The 23,347-nt window shown below is 43.3% G+C and overlaps 3 protein-coding genes across 12 annotated transcripts in view; 2 read left to right on the top strand and 1 right to left on the bottom strand.

Annotated features, from left to right (window-relative positions):
• rcbtb1 (regulator of chromosome condensation (RCC1) and BTB (POZ) domain containing protein 1) overlaps nucleotides 1-561 on the top strand; it is a 16,727-nt gene extending 16,166 nt beyond the window's left edge. For all 5 annotated transcript variants that reach the window (XM_061225818.1, XM_061225817.1, XM_061225820.1 and 2 more), the window contains exon 12: nucleotides 1-561. This exon is cut by the window's left edge and continues 688 nt beyond it. The gene's annotated coding sequence lies outside the window, so the exon portion shown is untranslated.
• A 338-nt stretch (nucleotides 562-899) lies between these two features.
• phf11 (PHD finger protein 11) lies at nucleotides 900-11,742 on the bottom strand. 4 transcript variants are annotated; one of them, XR_009705882.1, is made up of 16 exons: nucleotides 10,219-11,401; nucleotides 9,812-9,916; nucleotides 8,352-8,485; nucleotides 8,204-8,264; nucleotides 7,362-7,387; nucleotides 6,931-6,974; nucleotides 6,684-6,763; nucleotides 6,047-6,072; nucleotides 5,823-5,857; nucleotides 5,442-5,579; nucleotides 5,173-5,207; nucleotides 2,558-2,705; nucleotides 2,068-2,253; nucleotides 1,800-1,871; nucleotides 1,544-1,662; nucleotides 900-1,209 (listed from the first exon to the last, which is right to left on the bottom strand). XR_009705882.1 is itself a non-coding variant. In XM_061226162.1 (15 exons), the coding sequence occupies exons 2-15, from the start codon at nucleotides 9,863-9,865 to the stop codon at nucleotides 1,127-1,129; spliced, it is 1,122 nt and encodes a 373-aa protein (XP_061082146.1). In that variant the 5' UTR covers nucleotides 9,866-9,916; nucleotides 11,429-11,742; the 3' UTR covers nucleotides 900-1,126. The 4 variants fall into 4 exon arrangements, 3 of the variants coding, with proteins under 3 accessions (XP_061082146.1, XP_061082143.1, XP_061082144.1); XM_061226162.1 differs by lacking the exons at nucleotides 1,544-1,662; nucleotides 10,219-11,401 and adding an exon at nucleotides 11,429-11,742; XM_061226159.1 differs by lacking the exon at nucleotides 1,544-1,662 and having other exon boundaries at nucleotides 10,219-11,399.
• cdadc1 (cytidine and dCMP deaminase domain containing 1) lies at nucleotides 11,149-21,735 on the top strand. 3 transcript variants are annotated; one of them, XM_061226158.1, is made up of 9 exons: nucleotides 11,180-11,854; nucleotides 12,251-12,351; nucleotides 15,180-15,357; nucleotides 16,000-16,629; nucleotides 17,385-17,434; nucleotides 17,620-17,789; nucleotides 18,411-18,600; nucleotides 19,260-19,317; nucleotides 20,840-21,735. In XM_061226158.1, the coding sequence occupies exons 1-9, from the start codon at nucleotides 11,740-11,742 to the stop codon at nucleotides 20,905-20,907; spliced, it is 1,560 nt and encodes a 519-aa protein (XP_061082142.1). In that variant the 5' UTR covers nucleotides 11,180-11,739; the 3' UTR covers nucleotides 20,908-21,735. The 3 variants fall into 3 exon arrangements, 1 of the variants encoding a protein (XP_061082142.1); XR_009705880.1 differs by lacking the exon at nucleotides 20,840-21,735 and having other exon boundaries at nucleotides 11,149-11,854; nucleotides 17,620-17,824; XR_009705881.1 differs by lacking the exon at nucleotides 20,840-21,735 and having other exon boundaries at nucleotides 11,152-11,854; nucleotides 17,620-17,812.
• The last annotated feature ends 1,612 nt before the right edge of the window (nucleotides 21,736-23,347 follow it).

The raw sequence follows: 23,347 nt of genomic DNA, 5'->3' as shown, positions 1-23,347 counted from the left end.
ATTGATTTCTGGCAGTCAGTTTAGTGGTATGATCTTGGCTGAGGCGTATATATTTTTAAATTACCAAATGCGTTAAAAATAAATAAATGTATATATTTTTCAGCAAAGATTGCGAGCAAATGCTTATTCATGGTTAAAGAAGAGACTCGGTTGTACCTATAGGTCCAGCAGTTTCATATTACAAGTGTTGATTTGCACATGTAAGACTCATCAATATATGAGTCTCAATCCTTACTTTATTGCGTTTCCCACGAGCGTTCATTGATGTTATTGCATTTACGCTGTGAATATGAAAACCAGCCCGCAGCGCAGTGTCAACTTGTTCTGGGTCAAGAAAATGGCAGCGCTGCACTCTCTAAATACACTGGCAGATCAGATATAAAATGGCTGCTAGATGTAATTGCAGGTGTTGCCACTGGAGAGACGGAATGGTGACTTTAGCTGTTATGCTGATTTTTATTTTTTTTTTACATAAAATGGTGATGGTTTCCTGCAGCACTTTTTCCATCTTTGACCTCTACAAAAATGGCCAATGAATAAAAGTTGCACTATCCAATTTAATTTCTTTCCTTACTTCTAATTGTTTTTTTCTAGAAATTGAATCTTCTTTTTACATTTTAAATGTTTAAAAAAATGCTTGGAAACTTTATGCTTTGAAGTGCTGTGTGTGTGTGTGTGTGTGTGTGTGTGTGTGTGTGTGTGTGTGTGTGTGTGTGTGTGTGTGTGTGTGAATGAAAAGCATCAGTTGTACAGGGCTCTATATAAATGCAGACCATTTAGCATTTGAACCATTGCATTGCATTTTTATATTTGGGGAAGCTATTACCTCTTCCAAATGAGTCATCTTAAGAAATGTGCATTTTCACAAAGGAAAACATGCAAGAACTTGAAGCAAAAGATCCATCTGACCAAACATTTATTTGTAGATTTTGTATGTAACCACTGATGCTTTCTATGTAAATCTATTGAGTGTGCCTCAGTATGTAAATACAATCCGGTTTCACAAGCAATTGTACAAAAAAGTAACCGCTAACATTCCATTGTGATGAGTTGACCCTAAAAATGGTACATTCAAGGTTTGAAGGTTTTCTCCTGCACGTGTACCCAGAAAGGCCTTTATGATCCATCAGTTCAGACTTTGCATTGTTGTCCTAGATTTCTTCACCGCCTCGATTTCTCTCTGCAGGGTGAGCAGCTTGTCCTCATATTCTGGACAGAAGAGGGGTAAAGACGTTACGGAAGGATAATTTGAATCGCCTATTTTCAACTCCTTTCACATTGTTATTTGTTGTTTGGGAGGCTCCCAAAGTTTTCTTGAGCAAGAAAACACGTCTGCCAAATGCCATTCATGTAATGTAATGTAACATTATTTAGGAAAATTAAAGTGTTAATTTAGCATTTTCATACGTGCCCCTCGGGAAAAAAACCCAAATTAGGGAATCTTTTTGCATTTCATCAGATGTCACCCCTCCAAAATGTCATTCAGCAATAAATGATTGACCTGTAGATCCACCTCTCCCCACATGCCACGTCTGTAACTAACCCATATGCCACTGCTTCGAACTGACATTTGAAGGACCAAGGACATTCCATTTGCCTACTTCACGTTTTCTCAATTACCCCGTCTTCACCTCCTTCTCTCACCTCCCCCATTGGGTGGAGCTAGGAGCAAGGAAAGAAGGAGGAGGTGAAAAATGAACAATTAGAATGAGCCCAGGGTAACCACTCAGCAGGTTCGGGTTAGCCTTGTTACAGGGTCACTAGGTTACAATAGGTATGCATATATTTTCCTGTCTTACCTCTGTCTTTTTGGACAAGTATGTCTTGTAGCATTCCTGAGGCTTCTAGCACTCTGAACGACAGGGCGAAGTCTGTAAAAGTGACACACATTCACAGACACGTTTTGTCAACTGCTTGCTTTGTATGTCGCTCTGGATAAGAGCGTCTGCTAAATGCCATGTAATGTAATGTAAAAAATCTAATATTCGTGCTCATTTTTTATCAGTAAAGCAATATAGTAAATTGGAAGTGGTAAGAGGCTAGCCCCCCCCCTCCCGGGCTCCTTGCCTTCCTCGCTGGCCTGCTCAGACATGATCCTTTCTGAAATGGCGGTCATGGCAGAAATGAAGGGTTGGAATATGGTCTCTACACAGCCAGCTTCACAGCACTTCCTCCAGAACTGGGCCGCCATGGAGGGACCCTGGGCCGCCGTGGAGGGACCCTGGGCCCTGGCCTTAGAGCCACTCGCTGAGGCTGGATAGGATAACAAACAAGGTGGACAAGAGAACTCTTCTGTGAAATAGCACATCTAACAGGTAACACACAGGTAGTATCTCTTCATACAACAAATAATTAAATGAGATTAACGTGAGGAATTTTAAACCTCTTGGCTATAGCGTCTGTTGTTGTTCGGTGCGTTTCGGCACTTTAGTGTTGAATTTGACTTGCCGATTGTCAGGTGTCCACACACCATCATTGTTTGGCTAAAATGTACACACACCTTGTTTCCACACCTAGTCTAAAATTGGCTGTTTGATTGAAAGAAAACCACAAAAACCTGCTGGCACTGGCTCTGGAGGACTGGGTGTAGCAGGCAGGGGCAGGTTTGACTGTTGGTTGTGAGCATCGGCACGTGAGTGGTCCAGTTTGATTGACATCACTTTTGTGATCTTCAGCGGCACCAGTAGGCTCTCAGACTCTTGATCCTGTGTGGAAAGAGAAGGGTCCCACAGTCACACAAGGCACTGCTGCTGTACCAGGAGAGCACATTACCTGAGGGAGTGGACCTTTGTCCCTCGAGGGCCATGTCCCTTTCTGAATTTCATGATAACGTATGCTCTCTATGCTCATGAATGACATCGGAGGATGTCCATCTATGACGAGTCTTACTGTTGTCTAATGTAACAGGTGAACTGCCATTGCTGTACAGGGCTAATGACGAAACCAAGGGAATTGGTAGAAACGGAAGACCTGCAGACCAGCCCTTCAGTCTTCCTACCAGTCTCTCCTGGCGGAATTCTCCTCCGCTATCACCACTGCCAAAAGAAATTACTTCCAAACTAAAATCCAGAATTCCACTTCTAACCCTCGTCAACTGTTCTCCCTTTTCTCCTCTCTCCTCAGCACACCTCCCCCACCATCTCAGTCCTCGCTCACTGCTGATGACTTTGCGGTATTTTTTGACGAGAAGGTTGCCGATATCTGCAGCACCTTCGCGACCACCACCACTTCTATGCCTGCCTCCCTTTCTGTGTCTGCCCCCTGTTTCTTCTCTTTCTGTCCCCTTACAGATGCTGATCTGTCTCACCTCCTGCTCTCCCACCGCCCTACTACTTGTGCCCTGGACCCCATCCCCTCAAACCTCTTTCAAGCAATCACGCCTGACATCCTCCCGTTTGTCACCTCCCTTGTTAACTCCTCTCTGTCCTCTGGCTGCTTTCCCTCATCATTCAAGAGGGCCTACATCACCCCACTCCTAAAGAAACCCACTCTTGACCCCTCCTGCATTCAAAACTACCGTCCGGTATCTCTCCTTCCTTTTCCATCCAAATCCATTGAACAAACTGCCTCCAACCAACTCTCTTCCTTCCTCTCACAGAATAACCTGCTGGACCCCCACCAGTCTGGCTTCAGACCTGGCCACTCGATGGAGACCGCACTCCTCTCTGTCAATGAGTCCCTTCAGGCTGCACGAGCAACCTCTATCTCCTCTGTCCTGATCCTTCTTGATCTCTCTGCGGCATTTGACACGGTCAACCACTCCGTCCTCTTGGCTTCCCTGGCATCTACAGGGATCTGTGGCACAGCCTTAGAGTGGATCAAATCTTATCTCTCTGGCCAGTCCTCCCAGGTGTCCTGGCCTGGAGTGGTGTCAACCCCTTGCCCCCTTGTTACAGGAGTCCCCCAGGGCTCAGTCCTCGGACCCCTCCTCTTCTCCATCTACACAAGATCCCTTGGCCCTGTTATCTCTGCTCATGGCATCTCCTATCATTGTTATGCCGATGACACCCAACTCTTCCTCTCATTCCCCCCATCAGACACACAGGTCTCTACCCGTATCTCTGCCTGCCTGAGAGACATCCAGAGCTGGATGGGCAACCACCATCTAAAGCTCAACCCAGGTAAAACGGAGGTCATCTTCATCCCTGCTTTAACCTCTCCCTTCTCTGATTTCTCCATCTCACTAGGGGATACCACAGTGACCTCATCCCCTAGTGCAAGAAACCTTGGAGTGGTGATGGACAACAGGCTATCCTTCTCTGAAAACATTGCTACTGTGACCCGGGCATGCAGGTTCTTCTTCTGTACAACTTCCGGAGAATCCGACCCTTTCTCAGCACCTACTCCACTCAGCTCCTTGTTCAAGCAATGGTCCTGTCCCGCCTGGACTATTGCAATTCTCTGCTGGCTGGCCTTCCAGCATCTGCCATCAGACCCCTACAACTGATCCAGAATGCTGCAGCCCGTCTGGTATTCAATGTTCCCAGACATTCACATGTCACCCCCCTGCTCCGCAACCTCCACTGGCTGCCTGTTATGGCTTGCATCAAATTTAAAACTTTGGTGCTCGCATACCAGGCAGTTAAACGATCAGCCCCTGTATATATTCAATCCCTTATCAAGACTTATACACCAACAAGACCCCTCCGTTCTGCCACTTTGTGCCGTCTGGCGCCTCCTCCTCGCCACACCTGCACCTCACGCTCACGACTGCTGTCTGTCCTGGTCCCACGGTGGTGGAATGACCTCCCGGTGGATGTCAGAACGGCAGAGTCTCTGACCTCCTTCAAGCGCAGACTATAGACCCATCTCTTCAGGCTACACCTTTCCCTCCCCAACTCACCACCATGATTAGCCTTAGACTGTAATGGCACTTATGTATAGATTGTATAGATATTGTTACTTGTATAGGTATTGTTATTTTTTGTATTCTAGCTGCAATTGTGGTATGCTAGTTTGCAAGTTGATTGTACTCTTAAAGGGTTCTGATTTTCTGCATGTTTACACTAGGACTCGGAACTATACTGTCCTCTCAGGTCCTCTTTGCACTTGTTCTTGTGTTTAATTTGCACTTTGTTGTACGTCGCTCTGGTTAAGAGCGTCTGCTAAATGCCATGTAATGTGTTCCCCTTGCCCTGTTATCTGGTTCCCTCTCCGGTAGGCCAAACTTACCGAGTCAATATCAGTCTCATCTGCTTCCCCATCTTCTGTGAATTAGAAGTTACCAGTTAAATGTACAACTTAAATACACAGCACACTGATGACAGACGTGCATGACATGATGAGACCTGCGTAAGACCCGCCTCTTCAGACTGCTTCTGCCCCACTGACCCTCCCTAACCACCAATCTTGAATGCTTATCGCTGATACTCTTACATTTTTTTATTGTGTTAGTTTTTCTATTTTGTGAGGGAGCAGTAATATGAGATGCACTTCCTTACTTGATTCTTGAGTGTTTGTTAGGTCAACCCAGCAAGTCCTCCGCTGCGAATCAGGGGTCTTTGTCTTATTCTCCTCAGCAGTTTGTGGTTTTGCTGTACTCTTTGCTTCCTTCTTTGCTTCGTCGTGCTGGATAGCCCCTGTGTAAAGTGACAGTCCTTTAAACACAAGTCAGTGCTGCTGTGGTCTATATTCAGTTTCTCATTTTATGGCTGCACTAGTCATCACAGAGCTCATCCATGCATGAGAACAGCACCTTAACACTTAGAAGACGCTGTACTACCTTGAATAGCCAGTGACGATCAGTTTGACCACAACTTATGCATCACGGTCGCGCGCACACACATACGACTGAGGATGTGAAATAAATACTGAAAATGTACCGGAGATTGAGGGCTTTGGTTCATCCGTCACGTCTCTGTGGAGAAACCAGAAATGTTTCAGTTGCAATCATCTGGTTTGAGGTTTCAAAATATCCCACAGTTTCACAGGAATCCCACAAACTGCGTCCGACATGGGGATATGGTCAGCCATAATGCTCTAGTGACAATTACTGTCCATTCTAAATTGTAGTAAATAAAATAAAAAAATAAAAAACTTTCATTACCTTGCAGTTTCCCCCAGGATTGGTGACTGCGAAACAAGTACACCAAAAAATGTTACATTTACAGACGTATCAAGAAGCAGCTGTGTAGAATATAAATGAAGATGGCAATGCCCACTCATGAGGCCATGTTGTCCTTGGGCATCCACTCTCTGGGGCCCAAGCCCCTTCCACAGGGTCAGTGAGTATGGTGCTTATTCTGGCTTTAATTTGCTAAAAAGGCTTTGCACACCTATGAGACCCGTTTCACCAATGATACCTGTGCATGTGGCTGTAGACTGGCGTCAGACGGCCGAAACTTGATTGGTACAGAGGTATCACAGCAGGAAATGGTGCCCTCTAATATGCCATCCTTGCACACCCATCTTCTACCTAGTATGCACTCAAAATTGCCTTAGCTTTCTTCATTTTAATTTGTGCCTCTCCCTGGCCTTTACAACACTTTGTTTTATTCAACCTGCTCTCTGGACTGATCTCGGGAAAAATCACTGGTGTTTCTCACCTTTACTCTTGTGCCCAAAGGAACTGTCCAATGCTTTAGCCAAGCATTAGTGTGTGCTAATTCCGATAGCGGTGTGCCAATACTGATAGCGGTGTGTCCCACCCACCTGCTCTGAAAGATTATGACGGTATTGCTTACATTTTCTCCCAACTCTCTACTGTCGTCCAAGTCAGACTCCAGTGGTCCCAGGACAGGGTCAAGGCCATTTTGGCATTCATCTGAAATGCACACAGACACAGCACTGCAAAAACCCTATCAGATCATCTGATCAGTTATACTATGATTACAGATAAAAGAAGCCCGCTTTCAGTCAATAGCAGTCCATACATGCACAGCCAATACGCATTGCAATGCATTTGCAGGTGAAGTTACACTCTTGTGAGACCTGAGGCGGAAGAATCATAGACCAGTGTCCTCTTCACTGCAGGCCTGTACGGGAAGAGTCAAAGTTACATTACATTACATTCATGGCATTTGGCAGACGCTCTAATCCAGAGCGATGTACAGTTGATTAGACTAAGCAGGAGACAATCCTCCCCTGGAGCAATGCAGGGTTAAGGGCCTTGCCCAAGACCTTGCGGGTCCCAGTCATGTACCTTAACCACTACACTACAGGCATTACATTACATTACATTACGTGGCATTTAGCAGACGCTCTTATCCAGAGCGACGTACAACAAAGTGCAACAAAGGCCACCCTGTTATAAAGTTGAGCTGGATATACGGCCAATACAAAGGGCTAGGACCATCGATTCTTGGGCAGTTTTACCTAATTAGAAATGTGCCTTGGTTGATTAAAAATGTGTGTCATCTTACCCATTGGAGAGACGAGGTCTTTTCCTCTGTTAAAAAAACAAAAAGTTTTAATCCCGGCCCAGTCCCAGTATTGCACAATGTTTGGCATTTTCTACTTAAAAAAAAAAAAAAAAAGCATGTAGCCTGTATGTAGCCTGTAGGTCTGCAAAGGGACCGAAAATCAGACATGCAGGAAGCTGGCATCTAAGACACAGCTGTGTGTGTGTGTGTGTGTGTGTATGTATATATATATATATATATATATATATATATATATATATATATATATATATATATACATATATATACAGTGACCTCCAGAATTATTGGGACTCTTCATAAATATGCATGAGAAATAGTGTAAACTAAAAATATAGTTATTGACATACACTTTATTTTCCAACATGTGTTAAGCAGTATAAAGAAACATACAACTCACGTCACTGAATGCGTTTGATCCGCAAATGCAGATTTTACATTTGAGACTTGGTTATTGCAAAAAAGACATGCAGAATTTTTTTCTTCATATACAAATATGTATGCATTTGTGCAAATCAGAAGACAGAAGACCCACGTTGTGAATAATATAAAACACATTTGTGAATCGTCACTTATTTGTGGATCATGTTACGCGCATTTGTGATCTCAATCATGTTTGAATTGACCACCTTAATGAGAAAAGCTCCAGTGGTAAAGATGCACAACTAAACAACTATTAAAGAAACAAGTTACATATAATGCAAAAGTAGCAGGCAGATTTTCAACAAGCTAGCAGAATTTGAATCATTTTGATTGACCCATCACAGCTTTGACTGAAGTCTATTCACATCTATTTACAAAAATGACAACTGCGCAATACACACCTCCATAGAGCTGTCACTGTCGTTGCGGTCATCCTTTGTCTTGTGCAAATAGCAATATATCCTGAAAGAGAAAGCACATTTAATGGTATAAAACTGAATTCTACAATTTCCATTAAAATGGTGGAAATAAAATGGGCTTCATACGCACTTAAAAATGCCTTTGTCAACATCCTCAATGTTTTCTGCGTTGGCCTCCAGAGCACATGGGTAATGGTAACTCCTTTTACACCTCTTCACCTCACACCCAACAGTGGCTCCACTTCTTTTGCACTTGGCACACTTCTGTAAAGAACCAGTGTAGAGTCTGTTGTAGTGTAGGATTCTGCCTGCGCAGACTGAGGCTGGACCTTGCCATTGCATTGTTGTTTTCTCCCCCAAGAAAATATTTCTCTCAGTTCTCTGTTTTCAGTAGAATCTTGTATAAAATGCCAAGTTCCCCCCCCCAAAATGTCAATTTAGATTATTCCACTCATCTACCATTGACTTATGCATCTAGGCATACCCTAAAAGTGTCCGTTTCCTCTAATCTGGCCCACACCATAGACCTGCTGCCTGTAATCGCTTAGTTATGCACGGGAATTGCTGAATGGCAGCGTATTATAATGGCCTGTAATGTGAGACAGATGGCAGTGTAGTACAATGGCTAGAGATCTGAGACTAACTTTGAAATTGCAGGTTCTAATCAGGAGTAGGCCACTGTCATTGCACCCTGAAGCAATGATACTTAACTTAAGTAATTACAGCAGCCCTACTTATAAAAGCATCCAGCTTCATGTACACAGTGCTGTGAAAAAGTATTTGGCCCCTTCCAGATTTTGTTTTTTGATGTGTATTTGTCGCAGTGAATGGTTTCAGATCTTTTGACAAAATGTTAGCTATTAGACAGGGGCGCCCTGAGCAAACATTATTTAATGAAAAGTTATCAAATACCCATATCACCCCTATGAACAAGTATTTACCCCCTTAAGCTCAATAAGTGGTTGCACCAACTTTAGCAGAAATAATTGCTACCAAACACATCCGATACTTTGACATCAGTCTTTCACAACACTGGACGTATTTTGCCCACTCTCCTTTACAGAACTGCTTTACTTCAGACAGATTTGTAGGTTTCTGAGCAATTGAATGCATACAGGGGGTAAGGATGGGTGATACCAAACTTTTGAAATTCCATACGATACCGATACTTTTTGTTACAATTTTTACCGATACCAATACCGATATCGATACTGGTAATTTCTTAGATGGGTGCGTGATTTTTTTGAATAATGGTAATAAAAAAAAACCCATCATTACATTAAAAGGCAAATCACAAGACACATACCAGCCATTAAAAACACATTTATTACAAACGCAAATATGAGTACAAAATACTTTTAAAAAAGAAATAAAAAACAACTGCTAAGACGGCGTAATAATAACTAATAACGGTTCTTCGATATTTCTCAAAAGGGATCGATACCAAATGAGTAGCTTCTGAATATCGAAGTATCGATACCGCACTATAGACCCGCCCATCCCTGTCAGGGGGTGCCCTTTACCAGCATGAGTATCTGACCCTGCTCAAATCTGCACATGGCTTTGTACTAGTTGAATATGCATAATTACCAGTTTACTTCCCCTTCTGATTTCCTTCTTCACGTCTTCGGGGAGGAATCCCATCAGATCATCATCATCAGGCGTATTTTTGTTTATAATATCAGACGAGTAAAACTGTTGAATGCAAAATATAGCAGACACTGGTTGTGAATGTCATTTATAGTCCCTTTACGCATGAAACGAATGAGCATTACTGTTCCACTCAACTTTCAATTTCACTTTTTTTGTAACTGCATATAACTTATTAACCAGGTGCAAGTTCGTAGAGAACACATCATTTAGCAGCATGGCGTAGCTGTGTGCGCGGTAGCAAGCGTACTTTGCTATTCATATTCAGCATTTATTCGTCAGCATATAGCCAACATTGCTAAAGCAGCAATGATCCTCTCCAACGCAGATTACAGCAACGGTCTTACCAGGCAATTACTGTGAGCCACCACATCGTCTTTGTTTAAAAGAGGTCCTGTGATATGTGACTCTTTAGAAGAATGGCAAAACCCGCAAAACAACCGGTCTCGCTTCATTTTATCCAGTGAGGACAGATTGCTGCTCTTGAGATTTCGTCCGGAACTGCCAGGCGAGATCACTGATGTGTGTAGCTCTACTTGTGTCTGCGGCGATACACCTCCTCGATCAAATGAAGTATAGGTGTTATTATTCAAAGTAAACTTTCGATTTCCTTTTCAAACAACGCCCACTCCTTCATATGCTTCAACGCAGTCCACCCATATGGTATATGTTACATTAGCCTATAAGTCACCCATGCTGCAGTACTAGCAAATATGATTGCTTATTTTAGTAATCAGACTTTTCTCAGAATCGAACGCTATAGATGAAATCAGTGTGACGTCAGAACAACAAAGAACTTACTTCCGGATGGCCAGCGTTGCCAAGTCCGCTTATTATAAACGACTTTGGGCTTGTTTTTCTGTAAAGTCGCTTACAAATATTGGCAGTCCAGGTTATGTTTTTTGGGGGCTTGTTTCTAAAGTGTAGTTGCATATATGGGCTTGCTCCCTGTATGTCTAACGTTAAATAAAGCTTGACTGAGCTTCACCGAAGCAATATCGAAGATATTTAAACGCATGATAGTCTGTCATGTTGCAGGATCCGTCCACAAACTCTGTGTTTCTCTACAAACCCTGGTGTTTATTAGCTAACGTTAGCTGCAAAAACGTTTGTGAAGGACAGGAGACATGAGTCATGAACCCCCCCTCTGACACTTCGAAACTTATGTCTGGCGTCTCTGTGTCAGCTGTCATTGACTGTGCCAAGCGCCTGTCAAAACCGAGACCGTCCTGTAAACGGACTGTAGGACCTGGGTTAGCTACCCTCCCTTTGAAGAATCGGAAAAGGCCCAATCTGCTGTGTGCCTGATTACATTTGGCATTATAGTCCAAAACACAACACGATTTGGCCATAGTTATCTAGCTAACTGTTTCTACACAGTTATGGTTCAGTCTATTTTTAAATAACGTTACTTAATTCCGCGGCCGAGTGGTGACCCGGAATTATTTTAGCGATCTTTGTTTACAAACATTCAATCTCGTGTTGCCGGTCTGGTCTGTACTCCGTATCAAATCCAAACTACATTGCACATTTAAATAAATACGGTCCTCAGCGCACCGAAATGTTTTTTTTTCAGGCGCATCGTCCCAGCGTTCTGCCAGAAAAGAAGCGTAGTGGACACCTGATGTCGTCTGAGGTCCATCAACGGACGGTCGTTTTCCTGAGAAGTCGTCTAAGGGCCACCGTACTACGATTATAGCGTATTGGCAGATCGAGAATTCCGGTGCTCAGGACACCATTTTGGTTTCGGTAACTTCTGGCTCATCCAGCCTCTCCGGTTCCTCCACGTTCGCAGCCATTAATGTCGCGTACTGCGTGGTAGCAGCAGTGCCAGCTACTTGAGGAAATAGCTGGTCGCCACTCTGTAGATGGCAACTACAGAAACTTCGCAGGTTAAGAGGAATCGAGATGAAAGTCGCTTCGTTTGCTCTTGCAAATGCGATAGACGCGATGCAAGCACACAGACCGACACCAAAGTACAAGGTGAGAGGGTCGCTGCCTTGGTTTGTGTAACACGGGGTTTGACACCATAGCCTATGTGAATACTGTATACACAGAAGTATAACATGGACATGAAGACAACGTCACACGAATACGTGTGTCTTGTATTTACGTTGATGACTTGCATTATTCGAAGTAGTGTGTCAATGGAAATTTCATTACGCTGATTTATAATGCAAGAGCCACTGATCTGGCGTAAATATTTTTACGCACCGTGTTAGGCTACGTTCTGATTAGCTTGTTGAATATTTTAAACATTGGACAGTTGGAATTTTAAAGCACAATTGCAGTAGCGACCGATTTCAGTTGCTTCCTGACAAAGTGGATCAAGGAAGTGAAAGGCAACATAATTTATCCGGACATGGTTTCCTGTTGCAGGTCATGGACCGCGACTTTCCAAAGTCAACCTCTTCACTCTGCTGAGCCTTTGGATGGAACTTTTCCCCAGGAATAAATCGCAACTGAAAAATGCTGAGCAAGTAAAGTAAATCTTCCTGTTAACATAACTGTATGTTGGTGGACTCCAGGAAGGGTAGCCACTGTTCTTGAAGTGGCTAATGGAGATTAAATAAACATCTGCACACTAATGTTAACGTTAATGTTCACATCAATCATCAGAATGGGGAAAAACTGTGATCTAAGTGACTTTGACCGTGGAATGATTGTTGTTTGCAAATAATGGTGGAAAAAAACTAAAATTCAGTGAGCAGCAGTTCTGCAGACAGAAACACCTTGTTAATGAGAGAGGTCCGAGGAGAATGGCCAGACTGATCAAAGCTGACAGTAATGCAAATAACCACACAGTTCTGGTCTGCAGAAGACCATCTCTGAACACACAAGGCATCATAACTCTAAGTGGATAGGATACAGCAGGAGAAGTCTAAAAAAATAAGTCTCATAAATACCTAATAAAGTGCTCACTGAGTATATTGCATATTTAAAAGGGAACCTTCATGAGACAAATCAAATCAAAATGTGCAGAACAGTAAATTAAAGATTTCTCTGGTTTGAAGAATATTAAGAACATCTAAATTCGGTTTTTCTTTCAAAATCGTTTTTTAAAATTGGGGTGTTTATTAAAGGGATAATTCCATTTTTGAAGATTTCAGATATTTAATTTCTGGTGAGCATTTTCAATTGGTGGAGGCCACTTTAATTAGTAATGTTGGGCATTTTACATTGAGCTTTTGATGTCTTGCTGCCATTCTAATGGCTTTCATGGCCTGGGTTTGTAGTCTACAGCGAGAAAATGCACAAAACAAGATGGAACAAATGTTTTATTTTTATGATAGTTCTTAAAAATATTCAGGTGAGCTGTATATGTACACAGTCCCCTAAAACAACGTGACTGAGCAAATTCAATTACCTTTACACCAACCACTATGAAACCGGCAAGACACCAGGAACTTCTGTAAATATCTAGAATGGTGGTTCAAAAACCTGGTCCTGGGGACCCTCTATGCATGCTGGTTTTTGTTCCAGACAATCATCTCTTGATCAGTAGAGGTTGTTTGGACTTAATTCAACAGAATGTAGGTTTGGCTTTGAATTCATAATTTTCTATAAATGTTTTGATTCAGTGACGAGGTGCAAACATTCATCAGTGCATTGTGCAGAAATATTGTGCATTTAAAGATGTGTGAGCTGTGTAATTCACTCTTGATACAGTCAGGACATCGACACAATTCTCCTCTTTTTGGCTCTAGACACCACCACAATGGATTACAAATAAAACGATATGCTTTAACTGCAGACTTTCAGCTTTAATTTGAGGGTATTTACATCCAAATCAGGTGAACGGTGTAGGAATTACGACAGTTTCTATATGTGCCTCCCACTTTTTAAGGGACCAAAAGTAATGGGACAATTGGCTGCTCAGCTGTTCCATGGCCGGGTGTGTGTTATTCCCTCATTATCTCATTTACAAGGAGTAGATAAAAGGTCTAGAGTTCATTTCAAGTGTGCTATTTGCATTTGGAATATGTTGCTGTCAACTCTCAATATGAGATCCAAAGACCTGTCACTATCAGTGAAGCAAGCCATCATTAGGCTGAAAAATCAAAACAAACCCATCAGCGAGATAGCAAAAACATTAGGTGTGGCCAAATCAACTATTTGGAACATTCTTAAAAAGAAAGAACGCACCGGTGAGCTCAGCAACATCAAAAGACCCGGAAGACCACGGAAAACAACTGTGGTGGATGGCAGAAGAATTATTTCCCTGGTGAAGAAAAACCCCTTCACAACAGTTGGCCAGATCAGGAACACTCTCCAGGAGGTAGGTGTATGTGTGTCAAAGTCAACAATCAAGAGAAGACTTCACCAGAGTGAATACAGAGGGTTCATCACAAGATGTAAACCATTGGTGAGCCTCAAAGACAGGAAGACCAGATTAGAGTTTGCCAAACAACATCTAAAAAAGCCTTTACAGTTCTGGAACAACATCCTATGGACAGATGAGACAAAGATCAACTTGTACCAGAATGATGGGAAGAGAAGAGTATGGAGAAGGAAAGGAACTGCTCATGATCCAAAACATTCCATCTCATCAGTAAAGCATGGTGGTGGTAGTGTCATGGCGTGGGCATGTATGGCTGCCAATGGAACTGGTTCCCTTGTATTTATTGATGATGTGACTGCTGACAAAAGCAGCAGGATGAATTCTGAAGTGTTTCGGGCAATATTATCTGCTCATATTCAGCCAAATGCTTCAGAACTCATTGGATGGCGCTTCACAGTGCAGATGGACAATGACCCGAAGCATACTGGGAAAGCAACCAAAGAGTTTTTTAAGGCAAAGAAGTGGAATGTTATGCAATGGCCAAGTCAATCACCTGACCTGAATCCAATTGAATGCATTTCACTTGCTGAAGACAAAACTGAAGGGAAAATGCCCCAAGAACAAGCAGGAACTGAAGACACTTGCAGTAGAGGCCTGGCAGAGCATCACTAGGGATGAAACCCAGCGTCTGGTGATGTCTATGCGTTCCAGACTTGATTTATGATTGTTAGTTTGTCCCATTACTTTTGGTCCCTTAAAAAGTGGGAGGCACATATAGAAACTGTTGTAATTCCTACACCGTTCACCTGATTTGGATGTAAATACCCTAAAGCTGAAAGTCTGCAGTTAAAGCACATCTTGTTTGTTTCATTTCAAATCCATTGTGGTGGTGTCTAGAGCCAAAAAGAGGAGAATTGTGTCGATGTCCCAATATTTATGGACCTGACTGTACGTGTCAACTAGATGCATAAATGTAGTATAAAAATGAACTAATGCCCCTGTTGTAAACATGTTATTTTTCACCAGGCACGAGTCACAGGTCTGGTCGTGGTCCAGGACCACAACGTGATCGGTCTGCACTGCTCCAGTGCTGAGCTGCATGTGGGGCAGGTGGCAGTGATCAGACATGGCCCCAGGCTGAAGGGCTGTGACCTCTACTTCTCCAGGAAGCCCTGCTCCACCTGCCTGAAGATGATCGTTAACGGTAACAAACCTTGCAATGCCAGGCAGCGTGGCTGTCAGCTGCAGTGGCAGCATGCTACAGCAAACCTGTAAAACAAAAACAGTCCATCCTGAAAGGGCTTTTGTTGTGCAGAGATTTTGGTCTAAAACGGGAAACTAAACTTCCAGGTAACTCCAGAACTTGTACTGTGGTCCTATGTGTCCAGAGGCTGCTCTGGGACTTTGTACTCTCATCTCAATTACCTTGGTTTTCAGTTGGATTTTTCCTTTAATGTTGTAGCAGCAGCATCCCAATGAGTCGGTGGTTAAATTAAACTAAATATGGGTTAATCAGGCCATAGATTTTTACAGTTTCATAACTTAACCTATTGTTTGTTTAATTGAATTGGCAGACCACACACACAGATTCTTTCTGTCAGTGACCATTTGTGATTGATATTTCACAGGCTCTACTGCACAGTACCAATTCTTTTAGGATTTTGCTTTTGACCAGCCTGCAAAGATTAGTTCCCCAAGTCTTTATTTCATGCATTTAATTGACCCACCTTTATTTTTCCTTTGTGTTCCTTTTGGAGAGATATATCCTTTTAAGGAGCTATATCCTAATAAACCCAGGCCAAAGTGAAGTGTTGTTTTAAATCTCGCCCTCTCTCGCCTCCCTTAGCTGGCGTGAACCGCGTGTCCTACTGGCCCGGCGACCCCGAGCTGAGCTTGCTGTTGCTTAGCGACGGTGCTGCGGTGGACCGGCAGGGCCAAGGCAGCTCCCAGGAGGCCGTGCTCGACGCCATCGCCGCGGAGCGGCTCAAGTCCAACAGCCGGCTGCACGTGTACGTTCCGCTGCAGCCGCTGGCCAGCACGATGCAGCAGTTCGCCGCGGAGACCTCCGTGGCCTGCGACTTCCTGCAGTGCATGGCGGACCGCGAGAGCCGGGACGCGGGAGAGCTGTTCGCCGTCCAGCGGCGGCGGAGCCTGGAGGACCTCACGACCGCCTTCTTTGTCACGGACGAGCTTCGGCACCAGGACATCCTGGCCAGGATGGGCCTGGAGAACTTCTGCGTGGAGCCCTATTTCAGCAACCTGCGGCAGCACATGCGGGATCTGATCAAGGTGCTGGCGTCGGTCGCCTCCAGCGTCCCCGACCTCCAGCTGGGCTACGGCTTCTATGTGAAGGACCTGGCGGAAGGCCCTGTGCCAGGCCTCTCCCAGGGCCTCTCCCAGGGCCTCTCCCAGAGCCTCTCCCAGGACGTCTCCCGACACTGCATGATCCAGGCCCGACTGCTGGCCTACAGGACCGGTGAGGCCGGGGCCCTCTGCGTCTACTAGATCACATGGGTGTTAAGCCGGGATGTGGTTTTTTCGGGCCGGCTTCACAGACACAGCTTAGCTTAGTCCTGGACTAAACTGAGTATTCTATGGAGAATCTCCATTCAAAATTGAATTTAGTCTATGACTAGGCTACAGGTTTTCAAGTTTTTCCCTGCTTTATCGATGAAATATGAAATCAATTCAAACTTCCACAAATTTCCACTTACGAGTGAGATATTAAGAAGTCTAGAACAACACATCTAACATGGCAAATGTTTAGCATCTTCTTTTTCGAATATATAAAGAACATTTACAGAAAGTTTGAGCAAAATTGGAGAAGTCACCACATTTCTGTTTTTTTTTTTTTTCTCCTCTTCATGGAATGACCTGGAATATAGTTCCTTAGGTGGCCATGTGACTGATACTTGCAAATTAATTTAACTATTGTTAAATAGCAAAGTGGCCAGATTAGGTAGGTTTAGGCCTAACTTCTGTTTGGCCAACAAAAGCATAACGTCAAAATTATTCCTTAATATTGCTACCGAGCCAGCAGTTAAGCCCTGGTGCAGCCATTTTGGTATAGAAATAAAGAACCAGATCTCAAATCATCATATTTTGAATGATTTCCAGCTCTGCCCATAGGGAAAAGAGCCCTATTTGAGCAACTTCCAGTAGACAGGCATGATTGACAATGGCTCCTGATGTTGTGAGGGATTTAAGGCAAAACCTTTCTTCTCTTTACAGAGGACCCCAAAGTCGGAGTTGGTGCTGTGATCTGGGCTGAAGGAAAGTCCGTGAGTGATTTTTCCAGTTCTCTGAATGTCATCGCAGCCATCCGTCATCTGTAAATAACGTTCCAGAAAGTTTATCTTTCTTTCATCACTGTGTGGTAGTTATGTGGTGGAGTGAAAGTGGCGTGTTGAAGGTGAAGAACGGCCATGAAGGTGACGCCGGGTGTTCCGTGGGGCGGGGTTTTCAGGGTCGCTGTGACGGGACGGGCTGCATGTACCTGGTGGGCTGCGGTTACAACGCATTTCCGGCGGGGTCCGAGTATGCAGAGTTCCCCCGGATGGACACCAAGCAGGAGGACCGTCAGAGCAGGAAGTACAGATACATCATCCACGCAGAGCAGAGCGCACTCATCTTCAGGTGTGGAGCGGAGTGGGGCAGAGGTAGGGGCAGAGGTAGGGGCAGGGGCAAGGGGCAGGGGCAGGGGCAAGGGGCAGGGGCAGGGGCCAGGGGCAGGGGCAGGGGCCAGGAGAGGGCTGGAAAAGGTTAGAACCTGTATTCCACAATATAAACAAGAACAGACTGTACACAACTCAAATCCTGGTGGCCTGCAGTGTTTTAGCACTTAAAGGTACAATAGGCAAGATTATTACAAGACCATTGTAAATCTCTTCCTGTCATTGAAAAAGGCTCACTGACATGTCGACTCGCCCTCTGCCTGTATTTATAGTCCTTAAATTCGGGTTTGAAAATATGCAGTTGATGGGCCGGCAATCTGTACCAAAACATTGTATAGCAATACACTAATTCAAGCTCATTGGTTGAAAATTGGTTCTAATTGCCACAGCCGATGGCATTTCAACGTCAGCGCATTGTTAAACAGTGTTGTGTTTGTTGCTGCAGGAAAGGAAAGATGTGGCCCCTCCAGGCTGTAGTTTCAGATCCTTATTGTAAAATTGCAACTTAGCTGCCTAACAGCAAGCCTGTTGGACTGCTTTTCATGGAGTACTTTTCCCTTCCCCTGGTTTGTTCTGTTTCTAGGAGTGCTGAGATTAAGGAGGATGAGAACACAATGCTCTTTGTCACAAAATGCCCCTGTGATGAGTGTGTACCTCTGATAGTGGGCGCTGGAATTAAACAGGTGTACACCACAGACCTGGACAGTGGCAAAGATAAACATGACATCTCCTACCTCAAGTTTGACCGACTACAGGGTGTACAGAAGTTTATAGTGAGTATTTATATCTTATGCAGTGGTGTTTCACAACAATCATAATACAGTTTGCAGTTTAACCATCAGCAGAAACGTGTGCACCTTAGACCAAAGATAACAGTCGCACACCCTGTTGAATGATTCTCAAAAACAGCTTTTAATTCATTAACCCTTGCAGTCCCAAGCCCAATATGAAGTGGCTACACCAAAACCCAAAGGGGATTTGGCTTTGGTTGAGACTGTTTTCAGCCCCGCCAAGGATTTTATGAAATCTGCAGGGAGATCGGGTTCCATTCCCTGGTGTCAAATCCGGCTATACCAGCTTGAAATGACCAGCTCCCAGCTGTTTCAAACCTTGCTTGAGCTGGTGAAACTATGTTGAGTATGGGGCTGGTCTGGGCTGGTCAACCAGCTAGCATCTGTTTCAAAAACCTAGCTTGGGATGTTTTTTTTCAGCAGGGTTCTCCCTTCCAACCTTGTGAATTTAATCATTAGTCCAACAATATTAGGCCTGCTTAACAAAGTGATCCAAGGACTGTTGATTTACAGTCTGTTTTCTCCTGGTCATATCCTCGCCTCCATTATAAACAGGCCGGAAAAACTGATCCTCAATCGATTGTGTTTTTTGTTTGCGTATTCAATCTGGACTTCCTCTGTGAATGTGTTTGTTCCCATAGTGGCAGAGAAATCCACAAGCCGGAGACCTTTCACAACCGCCCAAACGGACATTATCAAGTAAGCTTTCCTATCTTGTGTAAAACTAGACTGAATAGGTTTATGTGTGCGCACTACATGGGTGTCATGATTAAGGAAAGTTGAGCCTACTGGTTATTGCTAATACAATTTACATTACACTGACGTGTAGTTAGAGCGAAATTCCCCATGCATTTTTCCTTTTCTCTGTAGAAGAGTAGCTGTCCCCCTGATTAAAATGGCCACCCAGCCAGCTCTCTGTCTGTAATGAGACAGATACAGCCCCAAACTACTGTGCCTGCTCCAGGTACCTGCCTGGGCGGGCCCTTGCAGTCTGTCCACGGACGTCACACAATGAGTCACCTTTCCACTTCTACTGAATAAAGAAACAGGGGCTGTACTCTCTAAGAACTAACCACTAAAGAAAGCAAGTATAGGTTTATGTATTTGGTTTACTTTCATAGGACTGAATATGCCACAATTAAATATAATTAAATATTGAATTAAATAAGTATATAAATACACAAATTGTTAAATAATTAAATACTTAAGTTCGTTTTTAAATATTCGCACTTCCACGACTGTCCTTTTTCGTATTCTTATTTCCGAACTCCCCTTTTCATTTCGCACTGACACTTTTCAAAACAGGGCAGGACCTACTCAACGATCGGGTGATCTTTGGTGAAGTATTGGAATATTTACCAATCTATTGATTTATTTAATTCCATATTTATTTATTTAATAGTCCACCATACTTTCAGAAGTTATACTGAAAAGAAAATGCTTCTTTGCCCTAGTGTGGCAATGGGGTAAAGTCGGTGAAGGGATGTATTTTTACCGGCTACCCCATGATGAGGGTGAATGAAATAAAGAATAGTCTCTTCCAATACTATTGTAACAGCAGAAAATAAAAGCTGTAATTCAGATCTGTCATTTCATGTACATCTTTTCCCCTCACACTCAATTGTCTTCAGGGTACAGCAAAAGCAAAGGAATTGACCTTGCTGTTCCAATACTTTTGGAGGAGATTAAAAATTAATGAATGTATTAATGAACACAATAGACTGGAACTGGGAATGCTAAATATTCTCCAGACACTTTAGACACAGCTGAACAATGTGTGAGTGTGTAGCAGGCAGTTTCTCCTGGGTTATTTTACAGAGGTAATTCAGGCTAGCCTACTGAGCATCACTCAGTCAATGCTCCTTTCGCCTACTATGGGGGGTCGGGGATAGGTACCAAGTTCAAATTACCAAGCAAATGTGAAAAGGTTGAGGCTGTACCTCAATAAGATGTACTGTGTATCTCGACCAAATTTGAACCTTTTGCTGCTGATATTTCCAAGCAGAGCTTTCTATGGGCAGTCACTATGAAAGACTTAATCACTTACACCATCATCTGGTAAATGAGGGTTAATGCTGTTTTGCAGTGGAATGTCCCTTTAAGCCATTGTTTGTGGGAGTAAGTGTGTATATGCAGAAATAGAAATGTCCGAAGGCTAGTGTGGGCTGATTAGTGGTCTTGAACAGCATGAACCCTGTACGCACCCCTGTTCTCCTTACAGACGGTTGCGTCCGGAACTGTGAGTCTAATACCGAAGAGGGTCACTGCAATAAGAAAACTCGTCTTTAAAGGAAAGATCGACTTCTGGATGGTTGAGGGCGGCTGTGCTCCTACTCCTGAAAGAATAGAAATGAACTCCTTCCAGAAGTAATGTTCCCAGGCACAGAAAAGGAAAAGAGGCTGGGAAAGTGGCAGGTGCTCCATGCCAGCTTACTGAAGATACCCGAGTGCACTTTGGAATCCATTCACGTACCACAACCAGACCTGGGTCGAATGCATAATTGTTTTTGATTCAAATGCCTTTCTGTGTTTGATTGATCTTGCCTGGTGCAGCTGACCCAACCAATAGGACCAGAAGGTGGGGTTTGCCCTTTTTGAGAGTATTTCATAGGTTCCAATACACCAGTCAGTCTCCATATTGAGCATTGAAAAGTACAGTATTTGAATCCAAAACAATAATGTATTTGATCCAGGTCTGACTGCAAATTATTTCTGCGCTGGGCAGATTCATAGTATGTTTTATTGTAAGCATGGTTTGGGAAAATGCATAAAAATGTTTTAATGAGTATCAAAGTATGTGAACAATATAATTATGTAAAAGTATTTAATTGAGTCGTCACCTTTTATGTGTGTTATTGACAAAAGTGCATTTTGTGAAAATCGTGAATTGGAAGGTATGTGGGTGATGGGAAGGCCATGCTTTTTTAAACTACGAAAAATAATTTTAATACCTTGCATATGCAACATGCACATCTAGATTTGAGTTGAAATGGACCAAGGAAAGCTTTATTTATCTCTTCAGTGGTACTTTTACTGAAAGAAAATCCGTTTCTGAATGAATGTAACTGCTATCTCATCACTGACTACATGGAAAATAAACCTGATGGTTCAAAAGTACAGCTATCATGCTTGTTTTGTATTTCTAGGATACTGGTGGTCTTTGATCTTACACGCTAAGATGGAACAGACACAAGCACATGATGCAGGATGTAAAGTAGTATACAACGGTGAATTTCGCTGTTCTCGCACCATTTTGCTTTTGTCATGCCATGACACGCCCCAAAGATGACAGAAGGGCAGGACACGGGGAGATGGGAAAATTCTGGATTGCACCGGTGTTTTATTTGTGGTGGAGCGAGTAGGAGAAAGGGAGCAGGAGTGAAAATGACCAAAACGTCTTTGCCCGTCCCCCTCATGGTTCTGGGCAAAAATAATAAATGAAAAATTGAAATTTCCTGAAGAAAATGTGGACGGTGATTGTGGCAAATCGGTGGACTATTGCTACTACTGCTAATACTATGGTGTTTAAATATTTGCATTTGTAAGCTGGTTTACAGTTATAAAGTGGTCACTGAGTGAATATGAACTCTGTTTGAAGGTTAGGTTGTGACATCAGTCTTCCATGAGCACACAACTATTTTGCATAAATAATGTGGATTGGCATTGCAGAATGTCCGTTGGAGTGAGACGAGAGTGAGAAGAAAGCTGTTCTCAAACAAAACCTCATCATTCAAAAAGTTAACATTGTGGGAATTGGTATGAAATGCTGGACATTTTGATGTATAATATATGTCGATAGCCTATCAAAATGTTAAATAGCTTGATCTGCGGCTTCATTTGTACTTTCTGTTGCAGGAATGGAGAAAATACCTTGTAAAAAAGAGTTCGTTCAACATTTTTACAGGAGTACTGCAGAATGCCATGCCGAGGCTGACAGGTTTGTTTTGGCCACTAACCATGTCAAGAATAGAAAGATCACAAATGGAAATGGGTCAACAGGATTTTGGGGTAAAAATGCTCATGTGCACGATTTGAAAGGGAAGCTGTTCCCTCTATAACTGTAAGGTGGCACTGTTTGCTCATGTATTGTTGTGTTTAGTCACTGCAACTGTCATGTGATGAAATGGGTCAGTCTATAACGAGAGGCCTTAGTAGTTTTGTGATTTTCTTTGGTGTTTATTTGTCATTTTCTCCTGTTTCTATGACAATTTGGTGTTGCATCTGTGTGTTTGTGGAGTTTACCACCCCTAATTTGTTATGTGTTATCAAGCAGAGCGTTAGTTCAGGCAGTCCACATTAGTCCACCCACCATCAGCTGAGTGTCTGCCATCAGCTGACACTCAGCTGATTTACCAACACCAACCACAATTTCCCTTTGAATGAAGGAGGTTCATTTAAGCAGTTCCCCTGCCATTCTTTTTTTCGCATTCTCAGCTTAGAACAACAGCTATCTCACCCAATACGGTACGCATTTACCCAAAAAAATCATATTTAAACGTTTTCACCCTGTGCCTTGCCACCATCATGTCAAGTGTCGATCTTGAGGAAAGCGTGCTGCTAAATGCAGATTTCCTGGAAGTCACCCAGCAATCTCATCAAGAGGCAACTGCTGTTGGTCCTCTTCCCTCTAGACGCAGCTCCAGATTGGCAGCTAGACAACATCGGCGACTGGCCCTCTGAGAATATTCTCTCCACCTTACACAGCTGCGGCCAGGGCTGTGGGCAGACA

Source organism: Conger conger, chromosome 17 (genome assembly GCF_963514075.1).
Source record: "Conger conger chromosome 17, fConCon1.1, whole genome shotgun sequence".
In the NCBI taxonomy this organism is placed as follows: Eukaryota; Metazoa; Chordata; class Actinopteri; order Anguilliformes; family Congridae; genus Conger; species Conger conger.
The sequence above is the reverse complement of the archived record's forward strand: the minus strand, read 5'-3'. Positions and strand labels throughout refer to the sequence as shown.